General features: G+C 39.3%; 1 protein-coding gene across 1 annotated transcript in view; it reads right to left on the minus strand.

The window, feature by feature from the left end:
* Nucleotides 1-19,014, minus strand: part of cxadr (CXADR Ig-like cell adhesion molecule) — a 126,244-nt gene extending 107,230 nt beyond the window's left edge. Inside the window, exon 1 of the mRNA XM_061963086.1 lies at nucleotides 18,861-19,014. Within this exon, the coding sequence (XP_061819070.1) occupies nucleotides 18,861-18,912 (52 nt within the window). The 5' untranslated portion in view covers nucleotides 18,913-19,014. The remainder of the gene's footprint in view (nucleotides 1-18,860) is intronic.
* Nucleotides 19,015-19,272: the final 258 nt, after the last annotated feature.

The following is a 19,272-nucleotide window of genomic DNA, read 5'->3' on the forward strand; positions in this document are numbered from 1 at the left end:
ACCAAAAAACAAATCTGTCTCGAGCCGCAAAAAATGAATAGCCGTATAAAACTGCTATATTGAAGGCAACACATGACGTACGTGTCTATATTAGCTATAACAGCCTTCTATCAAAATGACTATGTGTCGCAGGCTGAAGCAAATCTTCGTTGACAGAAATGTTGAAATGTAATATTTATTCTACACATTTTTACAACATAAGAAACCATTAGTAAATCAGAGGCTACTCAGAAGGTGAGATAACTCCTGGACATTACTGGCTTTTAATGGCCAAAGGTATAGATGTGTGTGTCCAAGTTAAAGGAAACGGCAGGATGTCTTCTTTTAATAGATTTATTACAATCTTTGGCAAGCTAGGTAATGTTTGCTGTGGTCTGGAACAACATGGCACACAAACAACTATCTGAAATGCAGCCAAAATCACATACAGATAATGTGTAATGAGACATCCATCCATCCATCCATTTTCTACCGCTTATTCCCTTTGGGGTCGCGGGGGGCGCTGTAGCCTATCTCGCTACAATCGGGCGGAAGGCGGGGTACACCCTGGACAAGTCGCCACCTCATCTCAGGGCCAACACAGATAGACAGACAACATTCACACTCACATCCACACACTAGGGCCAATTTAGTGTTGCCAATCAACTTATCCCCAGGTGCATGTCTTTGGAGGTGGGAGGAAGCCGGAGTACCCGGAGGGAACCCACGCAGTCACGGGGAGAACATGCAAACTCCACACAGAAAGATCCCGAGCCCGGGATTGAACCCAAGACTACTCAGGACCTTCGTATTGTGAGGCAGATGCACTAACCCCTCTGCCACCGTGAAGCCCTCATGAGACATGCAAAACTAAATTACATACAAAGAGGATAAAAGTAAAGGATATTAAATGAGCTCATATATACCTACAAATGAGGCATAATGATGGAATATGTACATACAGCTAGCCTAAATAGCATGTTAGCATTGATTAGCTTGCAGTCATATACTGACCAAATATGCCTGATTAGCACTCAAACAAGTCAATAAAATCAACAAAGCGCACCTTTGTGCATTCACGCACAGTATGAAACTTTTGGTGGACAAAATGAGACAAAGAAGGAGTGGAAGATTTTACATGTAAACAAACTGTTGCGTCACAGTCCACACTATGGTGAGTAATAACCGCCGAAATTAGTAGGAGAAAACGATGTTCACCAAATACTGTCATCAGTGAAGCATACACACAAACATTTAAACAGTGGGATTTCTAACAGCTGGAAAGGTGTGTGTCATGTTTGTCCTCAAACAAAAAACTTACTAAAACAAAACAATTATTTTTTCCCCCATCTTTTTCCATTTTCAATCCTTTTTTTAAAAATGCTCCAGGGAGCCACAAGGGCGGCACTAAAGAGTCGCATGCGGCTCGAGAGCAGCGGGTTTCTGACCCCCGCCCTAGCCGCGAGATAAACTCATGATGGGTTTACATTTCTTAAACTCTTGGCGATATTTGAGATATTAGATTTTTTCACACATAATCTGAACTAGGCGGGCAGATAAAACAATATTATTATATATCGTGATAGACACGTAATCGGTGTATTCGAAAAACCGTTTAATATTCTTTTTTTTTTCTTAGTCGGAAGAAACCGGAAGTTGCAAATTAAGGTTGGTTGCATGAACAAAGGCACATGTTTTCAGGTAACTGAGCAACGCAGGAAGTGACCAATAATCATTAAGAGTGACACGCTAACAATCAATCAGGTAAAAGTATCAACTGTCACGCTTGGTAGCGCCATCTTGTTGTCGCACGGTTGATTCTTTGCATGGAGTGAAAACAGAAACTGAAAATGAGTGCTACATAGAGCGAATAAATTGTCGATAAAACAGGAAAAGTCACCTCGACAGTATGGCAGTTTTTTGGATTATAAATTATTCAAGGTGCTCATCCCCACCAACACCAATAATACCACACCACCTTAGCTGCGCTCTCCCCTGAGCACAGCCATGACTTCCTGGCACTAAACCTTCTCAGGGTTATCTATGTTTATATTTTCATACTTTTCACTATTTTCTTATACTTTATTAAGCATTTCTTTTGCAATGTAGTTTTAAGAGGTTAATGTTAATTGTTCAATGTGATTTTAGAATTTAGTTTACATTGTTTGAGTGTTTTCCGTTAATGTGTGGACATTTACTTTCCTTTCTGCCTTTATATCGGAGTGGATCATAATCAGAGGTAGGTTACATTTTAGGTTAGGTTTACATTCAAAGTATTTTTCTCCTGATCCTTATTTTTGATAGGTCATACAAAATATCAATAATTATCATATAAAACATTTATACCTTGATACAGTTTTTAGCTATATCACCCAGCGTTAGAATTATACAGTATATACATGCTCAAATACAAACAAATTAGATGTGGATTGGTTCTCAGAGATCACTGATCGGATCTTATCAAGTTTTCGTGACACAGTTTTTGGTTCGTTGTAAATTGTTGTTCTTTTTAACAGCCCAAAATACCATATATCCCAATAATCCACCATTACCATTTATCAGCTGTAATTTTTACAAAAATATCCTATAAAATAAAACTTAAAAATGGATCCTAAAGCTCGGACTCTTGAATTAGAGGAAACAAAAAAATTATCTTTAAAATGTTTATAACCAAATTATTCACAATCAACATAAAATGAAGCAAAACAAAAACAATTTAAACATGGGGATAAAATATACCAGTTTTTGCCATGTCTGACTTTTAAACTTTTAAATGACAGAAGCAGCAGAAGTACTGCTAATAATAAGAGAAGTAATAAGTAGTAGCTGTGTATGACATTGAGAGATGATTCATGAAAATATAAAAGACGGTGCCTGTTGCTAAGTGACTTAGAGTGCAACAGTATTTTAGATACCGCAGTATTTTGGTTTCAAAATCTTCACAATAATTCCGTGACGCTTGGCGGTATCAAACAAAATATTGGTGTGTCGTTTATTCTGGGCGACAGCCAGCCGGTCACGTTGCAGCGCACGTAGGGAAATCACTTTTAAAAAAAACTGTACATCGTGAGAAATATGAGTAAACTGAAAAACTACTTGATGAATCCTCAATCCATCCATCCATTTTTTCCGACGCTTGTTTGGAGCCTATCCTGTCTTCTGCCTACGCTCGGGCAGAGGGCAGGATGCACCCTGGACAAGTCGCAACCTCATAAGTCATCACTCAGAAAATATATTTTAAGCCAACGAAGCCAAACATCAGTTTGTGGGGTATTTACATTATTAACATTTTAAGTGTTAGTTAACTTCTCTGCGAAGCAGCATTTTCCAAACTGACATAAACATGTCCACTGTGGGGGCACATTGATTCTCAGAAAGTAAAAGTTGAAAAACACTAAAATGAACATTATTGCTTTACACTTGTGACTCCTGATGTTTACATTGTCACTTTAAAGACTTGCAACTGTAAGCTTTTTTAATATTTGCTTGAAACAGTAGATGTTCCTGCACAATTATTAGCACTTAAAAATACATGTTTGTAGTATCATTAGAACATTTTAGCAATGTTTGAGTACAATTAAACTAAGAGTGTTTATCCTAAACACACTTAAACCACAATAATATCGTACCGTGGCCTTAATGCCGTGATAATATCATACAGTAAGATTTTGATACCCTTACATCCCTTTAAGTGACGTGTCACGTCAGCAAGGGAGAGAAGCATTAGCTGCAGTACACAGGAGTGACTGGAACTACGACATACTGCCAAAGGTAGCTCTTTATAGTAATACAGCGATTGAACGTGATTCGGTGACTGTATCTCTACTTGTCTACAAATGGGATGTAGTAGGATTACCGTATTTTTCGGAGTATAAGTCGCACCTGCCGAAAATGCATAATAAAGAAGGAAAAAAACATATATAAGTCGCACTGGAGCCCGGCCAAACTATGAAAAAAACTGCGACTTATAGTCCGAAAAATACGGTACATGGTGATCCCTTCAAATAACTATTGTTCATTATATACAGTATCTGTAGTCGTAGTAGAAGTAGTTGTGTGATTGTTATAGTAGACATCTACAAGCACAAGCACAGCTACCGGTTCCTCTTTAGTAACCATTTTAAAATTTCAACAATGGCGTAGCACGCAAACAAAGGACTCTACCTACGCTACAATGTAAATTAGTCTAAGTAACAGAACATTAATTCTGTTTTACCAACAATGTTTTTCATCTAATGTAGGGAATGTGGGGGGACAGATCACTATCACTTTGAATCTGAGAGGGATGCGTTCTGCTCTAAAATGAACGCCAACCAAGTTCGACAAGTAAGATGCCCTCTGGACAAATGGCAAAAGGAGACAAAGATTGAGCAGTGCGGTTTTTTGTTTTTTTTTACAAATTTAGTACAGTAGTACTTACTGTACCATGTGTTTTGACACCATGTGAGATTGAATAAACTGATGTTTGCCTTCTTCCACCACATTCATAGGTGACAATGTGCTGTGTTTTTAAATGAGCTAGGTGTGCTAAAAATGGCTCAATCAACAGCTGCTTCACCCACTCTTAGCTCTCCTCCTCCTCCTCCTCCTCCACACTCCCCCTCTTTCTTTTGCCGCCTTCTTCAGAGCCATAATATTTTTCAAGATTAAACAAACAATTACGTCTGATATTCTTCGGAGACGGGAGCGAGGGTTTACTGCTAAAGGAGACAATGCAATTATCTTTCCACAAGGAATGCCTGGACATCAGCTGATAATGTGGCACACACAACACAATATGTAAGCCTTGTCTGCAAAATAATTTGTCCAGTGAGGTTTGGAACTGGCAACAAAACATATGCTGTCAGAAGAAATTATCAAGTCTGTAACATATGATAATCACTTTTTTTTTTTTTTTTACTGTACAAATAAACAGGGGTTTAAGATGACTGAGGATGGAGCCAATACCTGCCTGAATGCATCTTGATACAATTTGATAGAAATGGAAATTGAAACTATTCATCATTCATGCCAAATATGTGTATCTGACCTGGTGGTGTCGATTTATTTGCGTTTACATTGTTGTGGCAAATTGTCGGACTGACTTTAAAAGTGTGTCACTATGCCACGCCCACATCCGATGACGTAGGCTAAAATGCTTTGCAATTTGTTATTGTCCATCTGTCTGGTATCCCTGATTTTGGTTGGGGTCATTCTGGTAAAGTCGCAAGAAGAGGTCTCTCATAATACAACCCCTGATTTTGTCCAAAACGGCAGATGTCCTACGTGGATTTTTGAGACTTTTTGTTCATCCTTTCACAACAGATGATCACTAAAACTTGTGGCAAAGGCTTTTTTCTTCTTTTTAAATAAGAGGTGCATCTGAGGTAGTACTGAGGGTTCGTGTACGGGACCTCGGAAACGTATTATTACAAAATGTGATGAGTTTTTATGCAATGCGAGGAAAGCACAACATAATAATAAACATTGCAGCAGAAATACGGCCTGCGCAGGGTTTCGCTCAGTGCTTGGTCCCTAATGAACTTGCCCTTCATTAGGAATGGCAGGCAGGCCAATGGGGGGGCATGGGGGCGCCCCCTTAGGTGTAATGGTAAGGGAAACACTGGCATACTTCAGTCTGAGAAACTTTTAGTTGGTATGCTTTATCATCTGTGTTAGTAATCAAAAGAAAAACATTCTGGCACATTAATTTGAAAAATAAGGTGTGTGAAAATGCTTATGACGATCCTCACAGCTGTAGGGCTATTTGTTCTTCAAGTCATTATTTCATATGACAGGGTGTTAAGGGTGATAGAGAGGCTAGGCATTAGGTGGCTAACTGATGTATGAGCATTGCAGCACTGAAAAAAACAAATGGACTCAAGAGGGCCGCAACAGTCATGTGTAAATAAATATTTCTCTACGCAAAATACCTGTTGGGTGATGATATGCACCGTAACTCAGTGTTTTAACACAACTCATACACACTTGGTCTGCCAGACAATAAGAAGACATAACTGGAAGCATCAGTGTTGCCAACTTAGCAATTATGTCACCATATTTAGAGAGTATTCAGACAGATACTAGGAGTTTAAAGGAATTAATCTATTAAAAGGTAAAAAACTGCAAGTGTTTTTTTGCGCCATGCAGTTACTCAGTAATCAAACACAAGTGGTCACAAAAAGCTAAGTATATCCAAACACACAAGGCACTTGTCCATGCCCCAGGGACTATACATTAGCAATAGTGCTAAGAAGACAGAGGCTCGAGACCAATTTTCTGTCTTTTGATAGTAGCACTTCATCTTCCCAGTAAAATACATAAACCAGGGACCATCTACAGATTGTGACTTAGTTTTTTTTACAGGCACATTGTCGAAATAAAATGGACCGCAAATAAAACATAAAAATGGAAATGGAAAATAGAATATAAAGGCTTAATGTGAGAAGAAAGCTGAAATGTTAATACTACATTGTTTAGGGATGTGCCGATCGATCAGTCACCAATAAGAATCGGACGATTTTCATGAAAAGTATGTGATCGCCATTGCCAATAAATGCATTTTATAGCCGATCATAAACATCGATCCCCTCTGGCTGACACTGTACTTATTTTTGGTTCACCGGTTGACAAGCGGCTAGCAGGCATGTGTCTCTATAAATCGTGTGAAGCCGCTCCTCTAAGCTAATAATAATCACCTTCATTACGGCAAACAAACTGCATCTTCGTATCTAAAGTAACATTATTACCGGGAGATTACACAAAGAGGAAAATAATTAAAAAAAAATAGTTTGAATTTTTGTTAAATATTGTTAAACCTTCAATAGCAATCACCAAATAAATTGAAAAATGTACTTTTTATACATGTGATTATTATAGACCGATCTCACTCATGGATGATTGACAACAAAATCGGTATCATTAAAACCCTGACCGGAACATCCCTATTTTTGTTAGACTTTTCGAAAAAATTACAAGCACATGCGTCACAGTCAATTTTTGAAATTAGATGATGACACCAGATGATGTCCTAATTTTGCATCTTTAAAAAATGGTAGTTTAGAGACTAAAACTCAAAGAAAAAACATATCCAAAAAAAAGATGAATCTATTGTAGTTAGTAGTTTGGTAGTAGTGACATACTGTATTGATACATACTACTGCCAAAAACAACAAGAACCTTCTGTTGTGTTTTCCTGTATTTCTTTAGTAGGGCTGGGAATGGTTTTGGACAATACCTTTTTCAATTCCTGTTCTCATTGATTCTTGATTCCGATTATTTTAAGAGGCAGGGTCAAAAACGTATTATGAAATTCTCACGGGGCTATTTTCAAGATGTAAATAAATATTAATCCTTTGAAATTCAAAATAAATGTTATACAGTTTCTTTACACAGGAGTACACTCATTTTTGAAAACCTCAAAAAAACATTTAGATATAGGAGGTTATTCTGATCAGGGTTTTATGCTGCCAATTCTAATATTGATCATCCATGTGTGAAATTGGCCAATGTATTAACTGTAATTTGTTTAATGTATTGATGGTGAGTGTAACAATGTCAACACAACATGTCAACACAACATCCATCCATCCACATGCAAACTCCACACAGAAAGACCCCGAGCCCGGGATTGAACTCAGGACCTTCGTATTATGAGACACATGCACTAACCCCTGGACCACCGCGCTGCCCTTGTTTTATTTTATTACATACAATTGTTTTATCAAAACAATACCAAATAACTAAACAAAATTAAAAAAATACTATCTGGTATTATGAATCGATTGTTTTTTTTACCTTCAAAGTCCTGCTGTGTGTAAACATTAACACAAATTACCCCAAAAAATATATATATTTTTGGAAAATAAAAATACTGTCCTATGCACTCTAGTATCGATCATATACTGATGCTACCCTTGGTATCCACACCTCCGATTTATTGATCGAGCGGCCGTAGGTCGATTCCTTGCCGCTAAGTTTGCAGCTAGTTTAGCGATATCTTAGCTACAGTATTAGTTTGCCTGCTCATGCTCATGGTTTCTATGTGTTTAACATTTTTAGCCTTGTCCTCCAGTGATAATATTACTTGTAAGGAATTAAGTTTAAATGCCGCATCAGAGGATTTTTGACTTAACTTCCAACGTCAAACAAATGCTTTCACAGCTTACAAAAGCTGCCTGCTTCATTTTCGATGGTTAATACTGCCGAAAGGTGAAAAGAGAAAGAATGCAATGTTGACTGAATGGTGAAGGAATTAAGGTCAAATCTTGCCAATATCTTCACATGAGAATGTTTTGGCAACGGCTCACAAATAATTCTTCATCCCTACCTGTCAGAAAGGAATGGACTCAGAATGCAAAATAGCTCCTCAGTCATTAACTGGACCAAGAAACGAGCACTACGATGAATCATTTCTACTCATTTTGCAGCAGGCAGCAATTTGTTCGCGTAGTAATTCTGAAATGAAATGGGAGGGAAAAGAAAGACGACGCGGCGCTAGTGTGGAGATAAAGCCGCTTCACAATTCAATATCGTTTAACAGGATTTGGCAGCAGGCAGTAACATTAAGGTCTGAGAGCTGTGAATATTCATGGCCAGTCGCTGTCAACCTCGGTTGATGGAGGTCGAAGCGGTGCTCCAGTGTGTAATCTAATTCCACATGTTCCTGCTTCATTTCCAAGGACGAGGTGAGAGCGAGCGGCTGTTCGCCTACAAGCTGTTCCGAGAGGCGAGTCGCGGCGTCTAGAGGTCACAAGCGCTGAACGTGACCTCAGGTCGTTACGATCTATGTGGGGCCAATGACAACGACACTTCGGGCTTCTAGCAATCTCTCTTGTTGCACCTATGACCCGTGATGGGCGCTATTATATTGCAGATTCACTGTCATTTGAAAACATGTGTGCAATTATTCCGCTATTAAAACATCCCGAGCACGCAGATAAGTTATGTGCAGATATTCAATGCACAAAAACTAGTGTTCCAAATAACAGGAGTCCTTGTTTTCCTACTGTAAAGAGAACATATGCATGTTAAGGGGGAGGGTAGCTTTTTAAAACAAACAGCTCACACATACACACACACACACCAAGTAGAGGTTCTTTCTCTGTGTTTTCAAAAGGTAACCAAGCAACCGGCTCTTGGCCAAGGCCTTTTAGTCACACTCTTATCAGGTAACTGCACTCTGCATTTACTCCAATTTCATCAGGTTTCCTTTTTGCCGGGGTCACTGACATTGTTCAGGTTTTGATCAGTAGAGCCAGTGGACACTGTGGAGGACGTTCAGTCATATTGTGGAAGGACTAAGATTGGCTAAAAATATTAAATTTGATCGATAACTCTTTAAGTCAGCAAAATCTATTCACAAGGCATAATACCGATATTTTTGTTGATTTCATTTGTAACAGAGTTTTGTAAGATCACTACTGAAGAACAGACACCAGCAGTACTCTGGAAGTAATTTTGTTTACATCTTTATCTGCCTGCTAGCAGCAATTTCGTCAAGTGCGCAAAAAAATACAAGTGGACACTTTTGGCCCTTACAATAAATTGGTTGTGTATTTAGAGATGCAACAATTAACAGGTTATACTATCAAACCTGATTTAAAAACGTGACAATTATTTAATCACAACGGCTCTACGACACTGTGTGTGTTTCAGTCCTTCTCACTCGCTATAAACGAACAATATGCTGGTATTTTATTTTCAGCGCGAACCTGCACGAAACAAAACAAAGTTACACCAGTGGTGCACAAACTTATACACACCTATCGAGAGACTTTTCTACCTGCAACAACTTTTCTACCTGCTCTTGCACTTTCTATCCGTCCTTGCGGCGATATTTACCTCCTTTGGCAAAGTCAGCAACAATGTAAACGTCATTTTTTTAAATTGTGGATTTGTTTCTTTAATATCTGTGAGCCAATCAGTGTGCTTTCACCGCATCGCAGCTGCTACTCCGAGCAAAACATAAACAGAATGTGACGTCAGGGGCCCGCCTCTTCAAAATGGCTATTTACAGGAAGTGTTGTCATCAAAATAGCTGCCTCCCTAGCGATTCCAGGGGCAAACAAAATTAATAAACCAATGACAAAATGAATGCACCGACCATATACCGAGACATTGATAACACACCGAGGCATATTTGGCTCGATCTAAACGTTCGTAGACCGGAAAGAACGCAAATAGAGGGTTCGTGAATCAAAGTTCACTGTACTTTGATTACCGGGACAACCCTGCCGAAACCGTATGTTGTGATGACGTAAGCCATTCACACGGGCTTGTCTGGATCGGAGGCAGCTTGTCCGAGATGTGGGCATACTTTAATGTATTCCAGATATACCTGCAAACAGCAATCTTCAAAATTTTAGATGACACTGGTGGCTTTTAAGGAGATAAAGAAAAACATGTTTTTTGCCTTTTTAAAGGAAATACAGTATATGTAATTATAAGGTTGCAACAATTAATCGACATTGTCGACAACAAATTTTGTCGACAATAGTTGTGACATTGTCACTCGTGTTTTTCCGGGAGGAGGCGTTTCCGCGCCACCACTCGCAAAAACATCACTAGTGGTAACATGTAAAGTGTGAGAACATTTCTTCTTATTCTTGTTAACTCCTATTCTTGTTCATTTTGCAAACTGGACCTTGTTTTTATGGCAGTACATCTGTGATACGCAAGCTTTTAAAGCGGAGGCATGATGTCGGACGTCTAGAGGGAAGACGTGGTTTCAGCCTCGGTAAGAGTGTTAGCTTGTACTTTGCTAGCCAGCTAACAAGTGTGAGACGAAGTCGTGTGAAATAACTATTATTTCCGCCAATTCAGCCAGCTCTACTTTGTCTACATCAATTCTAGTACTTTTTAAAGCAGCATCAATTTGCAATGCCGTAAAGAAAAGGGCACAATAACAAACGCGAACCGCTCGCGCGCGCACACACACACACACACACACACACACACACACACACACACCAATGCAGAGGCATCATAAGATTAAACATACAATCTATTAAATAGTCAACATTTTAAGAATTAATCAAAGATACAATTCTACACATTGAGTCTGGTACAGTGCTAAAAATGCCAGGTGTTAATCAACAGTCAATATACCAGTGTACAGCCTTTTAAACATTACAAAAGTTTTCTTTTTGAGGAAGTTGGATTTTGTGTTTTTTTGTTTGTTTTCATTGCTGCTATTTTAACTGTATTTTTCAAATACATAAACAAGGTTAATTGTTTGGGGTTTTTTTAGCACTTTGCTTTCCTTTATTTTATATGGACATTTTAATGGTCATTTTAGTGTTTGTAACAGCTGAATGAGCAGCCCAGTTACAGTATAAATAAATATTTATGACTGAATTAGTCAGTGTTGTTGTTTGTAAGCACATGCCTAAAGTAAGTTAGGCTACATTTAGAAATTGATGGAAAAATTACAGCCATTAAATGTGTACGCTTTATTATCCGACTAGTCGACTAATCGTTAAAATGTCGATGACTAATCAATTATTAAAATAGTCGTTAGTTGCAGCCCTGATATGCATCATAGCAAATAATGTGATGTCATATTGACCACACCCCTAGCTATGCCTCCAACCACACACCCCACTGCAATAGGTATCTTAGCAATCTAGGGGAAACCCTGTATAGGCATTGTGTATTAATATGGCAAGTGTAAAACACTAACATAACATTGTAGAATAACAGCACTACGTAATGGGATCTAATTATGTGCACTCCAGTTATTATTAACACAGCATGAAATAGATTATTACAAATGACTAAATAGGCATGGATGACGACAGTAACAATGGAGGTTGAATCGAATCGTGATTCATCGATTTAGAACCAAAAGAATCAAAATCGAAATCGATTTGGGAATTTGGCGTAGCCAAAAAATTGATAACTATCCTGAGGAAATACTGCTGTGAGACCCAGCGTCCAAATTTGTCCAGACCCAATACAAATGTGTTTTTGGTCTATTTCTTTCATTTCACATAAATTGATTCTGGTCAGACTTAATGAATCTTAGCCACTGTTAGTGCTGTCTTTATCGTCATGTTAAGAGTCAGTCTTCCCCACAGCTTAATATCCTACTGTGAGCTAGCTTCTTCTGCAGTGGACATGTGTGTTTTGCATACCGTGACTATTTGTTTTTCTGCAATGAGTAACTCTGACAAAAAAAGGGGCGGTATGGCGTAGTGGGTAGAGCGGCTGTGCCAGAAACCTGAGAGTTGCAGGTTTGCTCCCCACCTCTTGACATCCAAATCGCTGCCGTTGTGTCCTTGGGCAGGACACTTCACCCTTGCCCCCGGTGCCGCTCACACTGGTGAATGAATGATGAATGAATGATAGGTGGTGGTCGGAGGAGCCGTAGGCGCAAACTGGCAGCCTCGCTTCCGTCAGTCTACCCCAGGGCAGCTGTGGCTACAAATGTAGCTTACCACCACCAGGTGTGAATGAATGATGGGTTCCTACTTCTCTGTGAGCGCTTTGAGTATCTAATAATAGAAAAGCGCAATATAAAATCTAATCCATTATTATTATTATAAAAAATAGACCAAATACAGATGTCCACTGCTAAGGACACAGGCTATTATGGAGGGACCTAGGAATTCTGCGTAAACAGAATCACAAAAGTGGCCAGTAAAAACGTAATCTACTATTAATCATGGACAATGACATGAATGTGACTAAAATGTTGCCATAGTGTGGAGAGGGAACATTTGTTTGAGGAAATTATGTGTCAGGGACCACTCATGTGTCCCCAAAAAACACTGTAACAACCCCCTCCCGAAATAAATAATGTAGACACTGCCACTTGAAACACATGCTAAATCTGCAAACAAATTAAGAAGCTAATGCTAGCCAGGACACATACACATACAAAACATTTGTTGTGGACAACACTACTGATGTAAGATCAAAGTACAGACAGGACAAAATGTAACTTGAGACACTTTTTTTTTCTTTATTCCTAAACAGCCTGGAGTCGTCTCTGCTCAAAAACATAGCAACCATCATTTGCCCTTTAAGGATAGCAGCACACTTCTAGCCTTCAAAATAACAGTGCTGTCTGACTGCGCTAACAAAATAAAGGTTTACTTATATGATTAAGCACATTTTACTTAAAGCACGTATTGATACATTTACGTTAAAAAAGACCATGCTTTGACTTCAAATACTGGTCAAAATTGTACAATGATGTGTTGCATTGATGAATGTAAGGATTTTTACATTTAATTAAGGTACATTTTATTACATTATATTTGTTACATAAAAACAACACACTATAGTGGTGAACTAAGTGTAAAAGAGGGGGAGGGGAGTTCCAAAAAATGTAATTAAAAAAAACAAGTGGAGTTCATAGGACTCTAAATGAGCAGTTTTGAAAAGGTGAGAAAAAGAGTGTTGGCGTTAAGATGCTGGATGAAGATGACAACACCAACAGTAGCTAAAATACATTTATTCTGAGCAGACTAGAGATGCGCGGATAGGCAATTTATCTCATCCGCAACCGCGTCAGAAAGTCATCATCCATCCGCCATCCACCCGATATAACGTTTGATCAGAACTGCATCCGCCCGCCATCCGCCCGTTGTTATATATCTAATATTAATTAAAAAAAAAAAAAGGGTGAAAACTACGCGAATTGCACCTTGTGCAGACAAAATTTTTCGATCGGACACGGAGGAATTAGCGATGTAAAAGACCACGTTGGGACAAAAAAACACAAGTCTAATGCCGTTGCTAGCGATACAAGTGGAAAACTTTCAACGTTTTTCGTCGCCCAAACAGATTCTTTGGATGTGATAAATGCCAAAGTTTTATTTACGGAGGCAATAATTGAGCATGGACTTCCAATCGCACTGGCTTATCACATGGGACAGTTAATAATGTAATGCAACCTTTAAAAATCATTACGCGGTGATCGCGATCCCAAAAATAAACTTTTCTTGCATGATAATGTCCAGAAAATTTCGCTTTATATTACTATAGAGTCCTTTTAACGAATGAGTTTGATGGTTTATCACAAACCTTAAATGAAATTCCATGGCCACCGTCCTGCTCTCTATATCAACCAGGGTGAGCCCCACCCCTTTCGTGAGCGCACTGCGCGTGGAGTGACCCCTGTTACGCGCCCCCGGCAACAGGGGTGGCAAGCAGGTAAGCTGCGCGGGCGGAGCGCGCGGAGTGACCCATGTTACGAGCCCCCGGCCACGGGGGTGGCGGGCAGGTAAACTGCTTACCTGCTGCGCGTGACGCCGGCCGCGGCGAAAGCAGACGAGGCGGGGTGTCGGTGCGGTGGGCGCGGTAGTGACCCTGGACGTGCGTCGGGCCCTTCTCGCGGATCGCCTCAGCTACGGCTCCCGGTGGGGCCCTCTCGGGGGAAGGGGCCTCGGTCCCGGACCCCGGCGAGGCGTCCCTTCTCCGCTCCGTAAAAGTGTCCATCTCTTTTCTTTTTTTTTCTTCTGTTGTGGCATATGCAGCAGGTGCCTGCTCGTTTTTCGTATGTGGGTAACAACATTTAACTATGTATATATATTTCCCAATTGGTTTAACTGCCACCCGCAAAAAAAAAAAAAAAAAAAAAAAAAAAAATCTAATTAATCCGCCCGACCCGACCCGCGAGCGGATAAAATCTTATTTTTTTTAATTTCATCCGCCCGATCCGCGGATAATCCGCGGACTCCGCGGTTGTGTCCGCAAACCGCGCATCTCTAGAGCAGACTAATATTGATCAAAGTCATACAAGCAATTGCTCAAAATGTGAATTAACTTAACTAATGATTCGGACCGCGCATTTATTTAAAAATAATTTGTGGTATCTCAGTATTAAAGTTACAGTTAAGTTTATTTTTGGCACAATATGTAATTAAAATGGAAAACAAAGTTATTTTACTTTTTTTAACTACACCCTATGAGCACGATAAATATCGGACGGATAAATATTAGGCCAAAAAAACAGATTGGATCCTGATTTTTTTTTAACGCTCCAATGAGAGGAGACCACCTGTACTGTGTGCTGTAGGTGGGTTAAGATGAACAAATCAAGCACTCCTTTTCCGCTACCACAAGAGGTCATGAACCTCCCCTGAGTTCTCTGTAAACAAATATGCCGTCAATCATGTGGGACTTCTTTACTGTTTCGGAGGAAGACTTTTATTGTGCTATTTGCGCAAAATGTTCTGAAAAAATTTGGCGAAAAGAAAAACAAAAACTTTGAGACTCAACACATCAAACCTTATCAGCCAGCCACCTGCAACGCGACAGTGTTTTGAAAGCCGACTGCTGCTAAACAAGCAGCCCCTAAGCCAGCCGCAAAAACACTTAAATCTACATTCTAAAATAATGGATTAAGAGATAGGCTCCAGCACCCCCGGCGACCCCAAAAGGGACAAGCGGTAGAAAATGGATGGATGGATAGATTAAGATTATGTATATTTACTAGGGGTGTAACGGTACGTGTTTTGTATTGAACCGTTTCAGTACGGGGGTTTCGGTTCGGTACGGGTGTGTACCGAACGAATTTCTAAGCTAAAGTCTTAACAAGCTGCTTTGCTTCTTCTGCCTCTGTCTCAGCACCCAGCATTGTCCCACCCACACAACCATCTGATTGGTTACACAAAAAGCGGTAACAGACAATCAGCAGTGCGTATTCAGAGCGCATGTAGTCAGTGCTTCAGCGTCGAGCAGATAGGTGTTTAGCAGGTAAGCATAAGGCAGCGGACTCTCCCCAAATTAAAATAAACACCTCCCAGTCAACTACTAGCAACATCACTATGAGCCCGTTGACCTTCTAGAAACTTAAACTGCAGCTCAGCTCGCTCACAGTCCTGGCTTGAGGTGAAGGCTAATTAGCTTTTAGCGTAACGTTAGCTCATTTTTCAGGGTGTGTGCGTGTCTGTGCATGTGTGTGTGTGCGTGTGTTTGTGTAGTCTCTCCTATTGCTATTGTACTATTTTTTCAGCTATAGTTACATTAATCATTAGTAATGTAGCAGCCTAGTATTGAATGGCAGGGTCCCTGCTATCACATGTCGATAAAAATATAACATTTACATAATATAAATCAACTACAGGCTTCCCAAATGCTGTAATAAATTAAGCATGATGAGTTGACTTGAAACTGTTTAATGTTGCACTTTTTATATGTTGAAGAAAAGTTTTGTCATTTTATTTAATCTGAGCAACAACTTGAGGCAGTTTAATGTTGATTAACGTGGGCAGAATTATTATAGTGTTCCCAATGTTAAAAGGATAAAGCCATTGTTTACACATTTGGTAAATAAATAGCAGAAAAATTTATATTTTGTTGTTTTCTTACTGTACCGAAAATGAACCGAACCGTGACCTCTGAACCGAGGTACGTACTGAACCGAAATTTTTGTGTACCGTTACACCCCTAATATTTACCTTGAGAAACAGAACGTTATCTGTATCTGTTTGAAAAGCAAATATTGTGCATCTCTTAGTAAGTAATTGTCCAATTAATACAACTCTCAAATTGAAATTAGAAATATAAATGATAAATGGGTTATACTTGTATAGCGCTTTTCTACCTTCAAGGTACTCAAAGCGCTTTGACACTATTTCCACATTCACCCATTCACACACACATTCACACACTGATGGCGGGAGCTGCCATGCAAGGCGCTAACCAGCAGCCATCAGGAGCAAGGGGTGAAGTGTCTTGCCCAAGGACACAACGGACGTGACTAGGATGGTAGAAGGTGGGGATTGAACCTCAGTAACCAGCAACCGTCTGATTGCTGGCACGGCCACTCTACCAACTTCGCCACACCATTCCAAATCATTTTTAAAAATTGGAAGGTTTAAGAGCTTTGAAGTAAACGTTGATTACTTAATCAATTAAAGATATTCTTCGCAATAACACATCTAAACTCAATCACGTGGCGGTGTGGCTCAGATGACAGAGCGGTCAACTAGACACTTGAGTTCGAATCCAGCTTCTGCCATCAAAGTCACTGCTGTTGTGTCCTAGGGCAATTTGCCCACCTTTCTCCCAGTGCTACCCACACTGGTGTAAATGTAGCTCAAATGTAGATAATGAGTCTTCAATGTAAAGCGCCTAGAGAAAAAGTGCTATATCAATATAATTCACTTCACAAAACACTTTTTAAGTAACTAACTCATCATTAAATTTTCCTCAAAGACAATACAGACATACATGTATGTCAAAACCATCCCTCATTACCAGTAAATATTTGAAATATAGTTTTTGTTCGTCCCTGGATGACATTTGTTTCATTTGATCAACTTTATGTGTCGCCTGAGTTGAACTGCACAAAGAAACTAGAGCGGAAATGCTCTTATATGACCATTACAGAAGAGTTCACAGATATTGTTTATTCCTGAAGACAAAAATGTCAAAAGAATACTTGGAGTTGGACAGATAGTGTTCTTGTGCGCCCAAGTGGAACATTGCCCAAATGACGAGGCCACGCCGCCATTAGGATGCTAATGAGCCTCAACTAGCGCACACAATGTGAGCCACGAGACAAAAGAAGGGTAAAAAAACAAACGTCCTAGCTCAGCTGTGTTTTACACTTGGTGAACAATCTTTACATGGGCAAATCCTCCAAAGGGCATTTCTTTATGATACGAGGGATATCAAACACAGTATCCCATCCCTAAGTATTTCAACCAAGGGTGACAAAAGCATAACATTAAAAAATCAGAAAGAATTTTAGTTTACGGTAGTTTCAATTTTGGGTTTTTGGTGGGAGGAGTCAAGCGGTAGTTTCAGTGTAAATTCCAGAACACTAAAGAGGCCACACCCATACACTCAGGAGAGAAATATAGGATTTGAACAGACTAAAATGATCCGCAAATGTTTAAAATGAACAATGAACACCGATAGATTTATAAGTAGATAATTACTTGAACATGTACATATTGAATTAGAAATATCTAAAGTAAACCCATCACACGAAATAAACAAAATTAGTTTAAGAAGGAAAAAAAAAAAATATTTCAGAAATGGCGTTTTTAAGCAATGTCCAGCAATGAACACTGATAGATGTATAAGTAGATAATTACTTGAACATGTACATATTGAATTAGAAATATCTAAAGTAAACCCATCACACGAAATAAACAAAATTAGTTTAAGAAGGAAAAAAAAAAAAAATTTCAGAAATGGCGTTTTTAAGCAATGTCCAGCAATGAACACTGATAGATGTATAAGTAGATAATTACTTGAACGTGTACAAATTGAATTAGAAATATCTAAAGTAAACCCATCACACAAAATAAACAAAATTAGTTTAAGAAGGGAAAACATTTTTTTTTTATTTCAGGTTTAGATGGTAAATGTCATGTTAAGTACACACAGCAACACAAACAGTGTATGGTTTTATTATGTTTGCTGGGATTTTGGACTCCGTAGCCACAGGTTTAAAAGCACACTATGATAGGAATATCATAATCATACTGCTATTTTACAAAGCGTACGTTGAATTACAACTAAATATAAACATAATGAGATACACACTGTTGTAAAATTGAAAAACTAACTTTTTTCACTATTAGTCGATGTTGTATTTCTTTGTCAGAGAGTATTTGTGGGTGTGCTAAATGATTAATTAAAACAAATAACTGACCTTGAATGTACAGTTTAAATGCGTGTTTGTTTTACGCTACCTTTGTAACATTAATAAAGAGTTACGCGCCTTAGTTATTAGGGGTTGTCTCATTCAAATATGTGTTTCTTAGCCTTCTGAACAACTTCTAAGTCGACCTTGGAAGTTACGAGTATTTTGAAACTCCTTCAAAAAAAAAAGAAGCAGGTTCGCGCAGTAATGGCGAGGATGACCACTCGGTGAGGAGAAACCCATAGAGGAAGGACGGACAGAAAGTAGCCATAAATGCGGGGAAACTTACCCCCTAAAAGAGTGAAGAGCACACAGCCGAGCCAAGCGTTCGACGCCTCCATCCCCGGGTCAGTTTAATCGAAGTCCAATGAGCGAAACTTGCTGTAAAAACTTGTGGCGTCAGAGCAGAGAGCAGCAGTCACACGCGAGCATCAGACTGCAAGAAGACTCCTCCTGCCTGCTCTGCAGGTGCACTCAGGGCTGCGGGATGTCACGTGACCTGGGGCCGACTTCAACTCTATACGGCAGCGACATTTAGCGGTAGGGGGAAGAACTGCAACGGTAGCCTACGATACCTGCGTATAAATAAGTGACCTACAGCAGTTATCTTCTGTAGTGCTCTCTCAAGTAGACACGTTTTATATATGCTATCGAGGACATGAACCTATATATTTATGTATTTACTTTTGGTTCATGGTTAG

The sequence above is a fragment of the Nerophis lumbriciformis genome, linkage group LG09 (assembly GCF_033978685.3).
Source record: "Nerophis lumbriciformis linkage group LG09, RoL_Nlum_v2.1, whole genome shotgun sequence".
Classification (NCBI taxonomy): Eukaryota; Metazoa; Chordata; class Actinopteri; order Syngnathiformes; family Syngnathidae; genus Nerophis; species Nerophis lumbriciformis.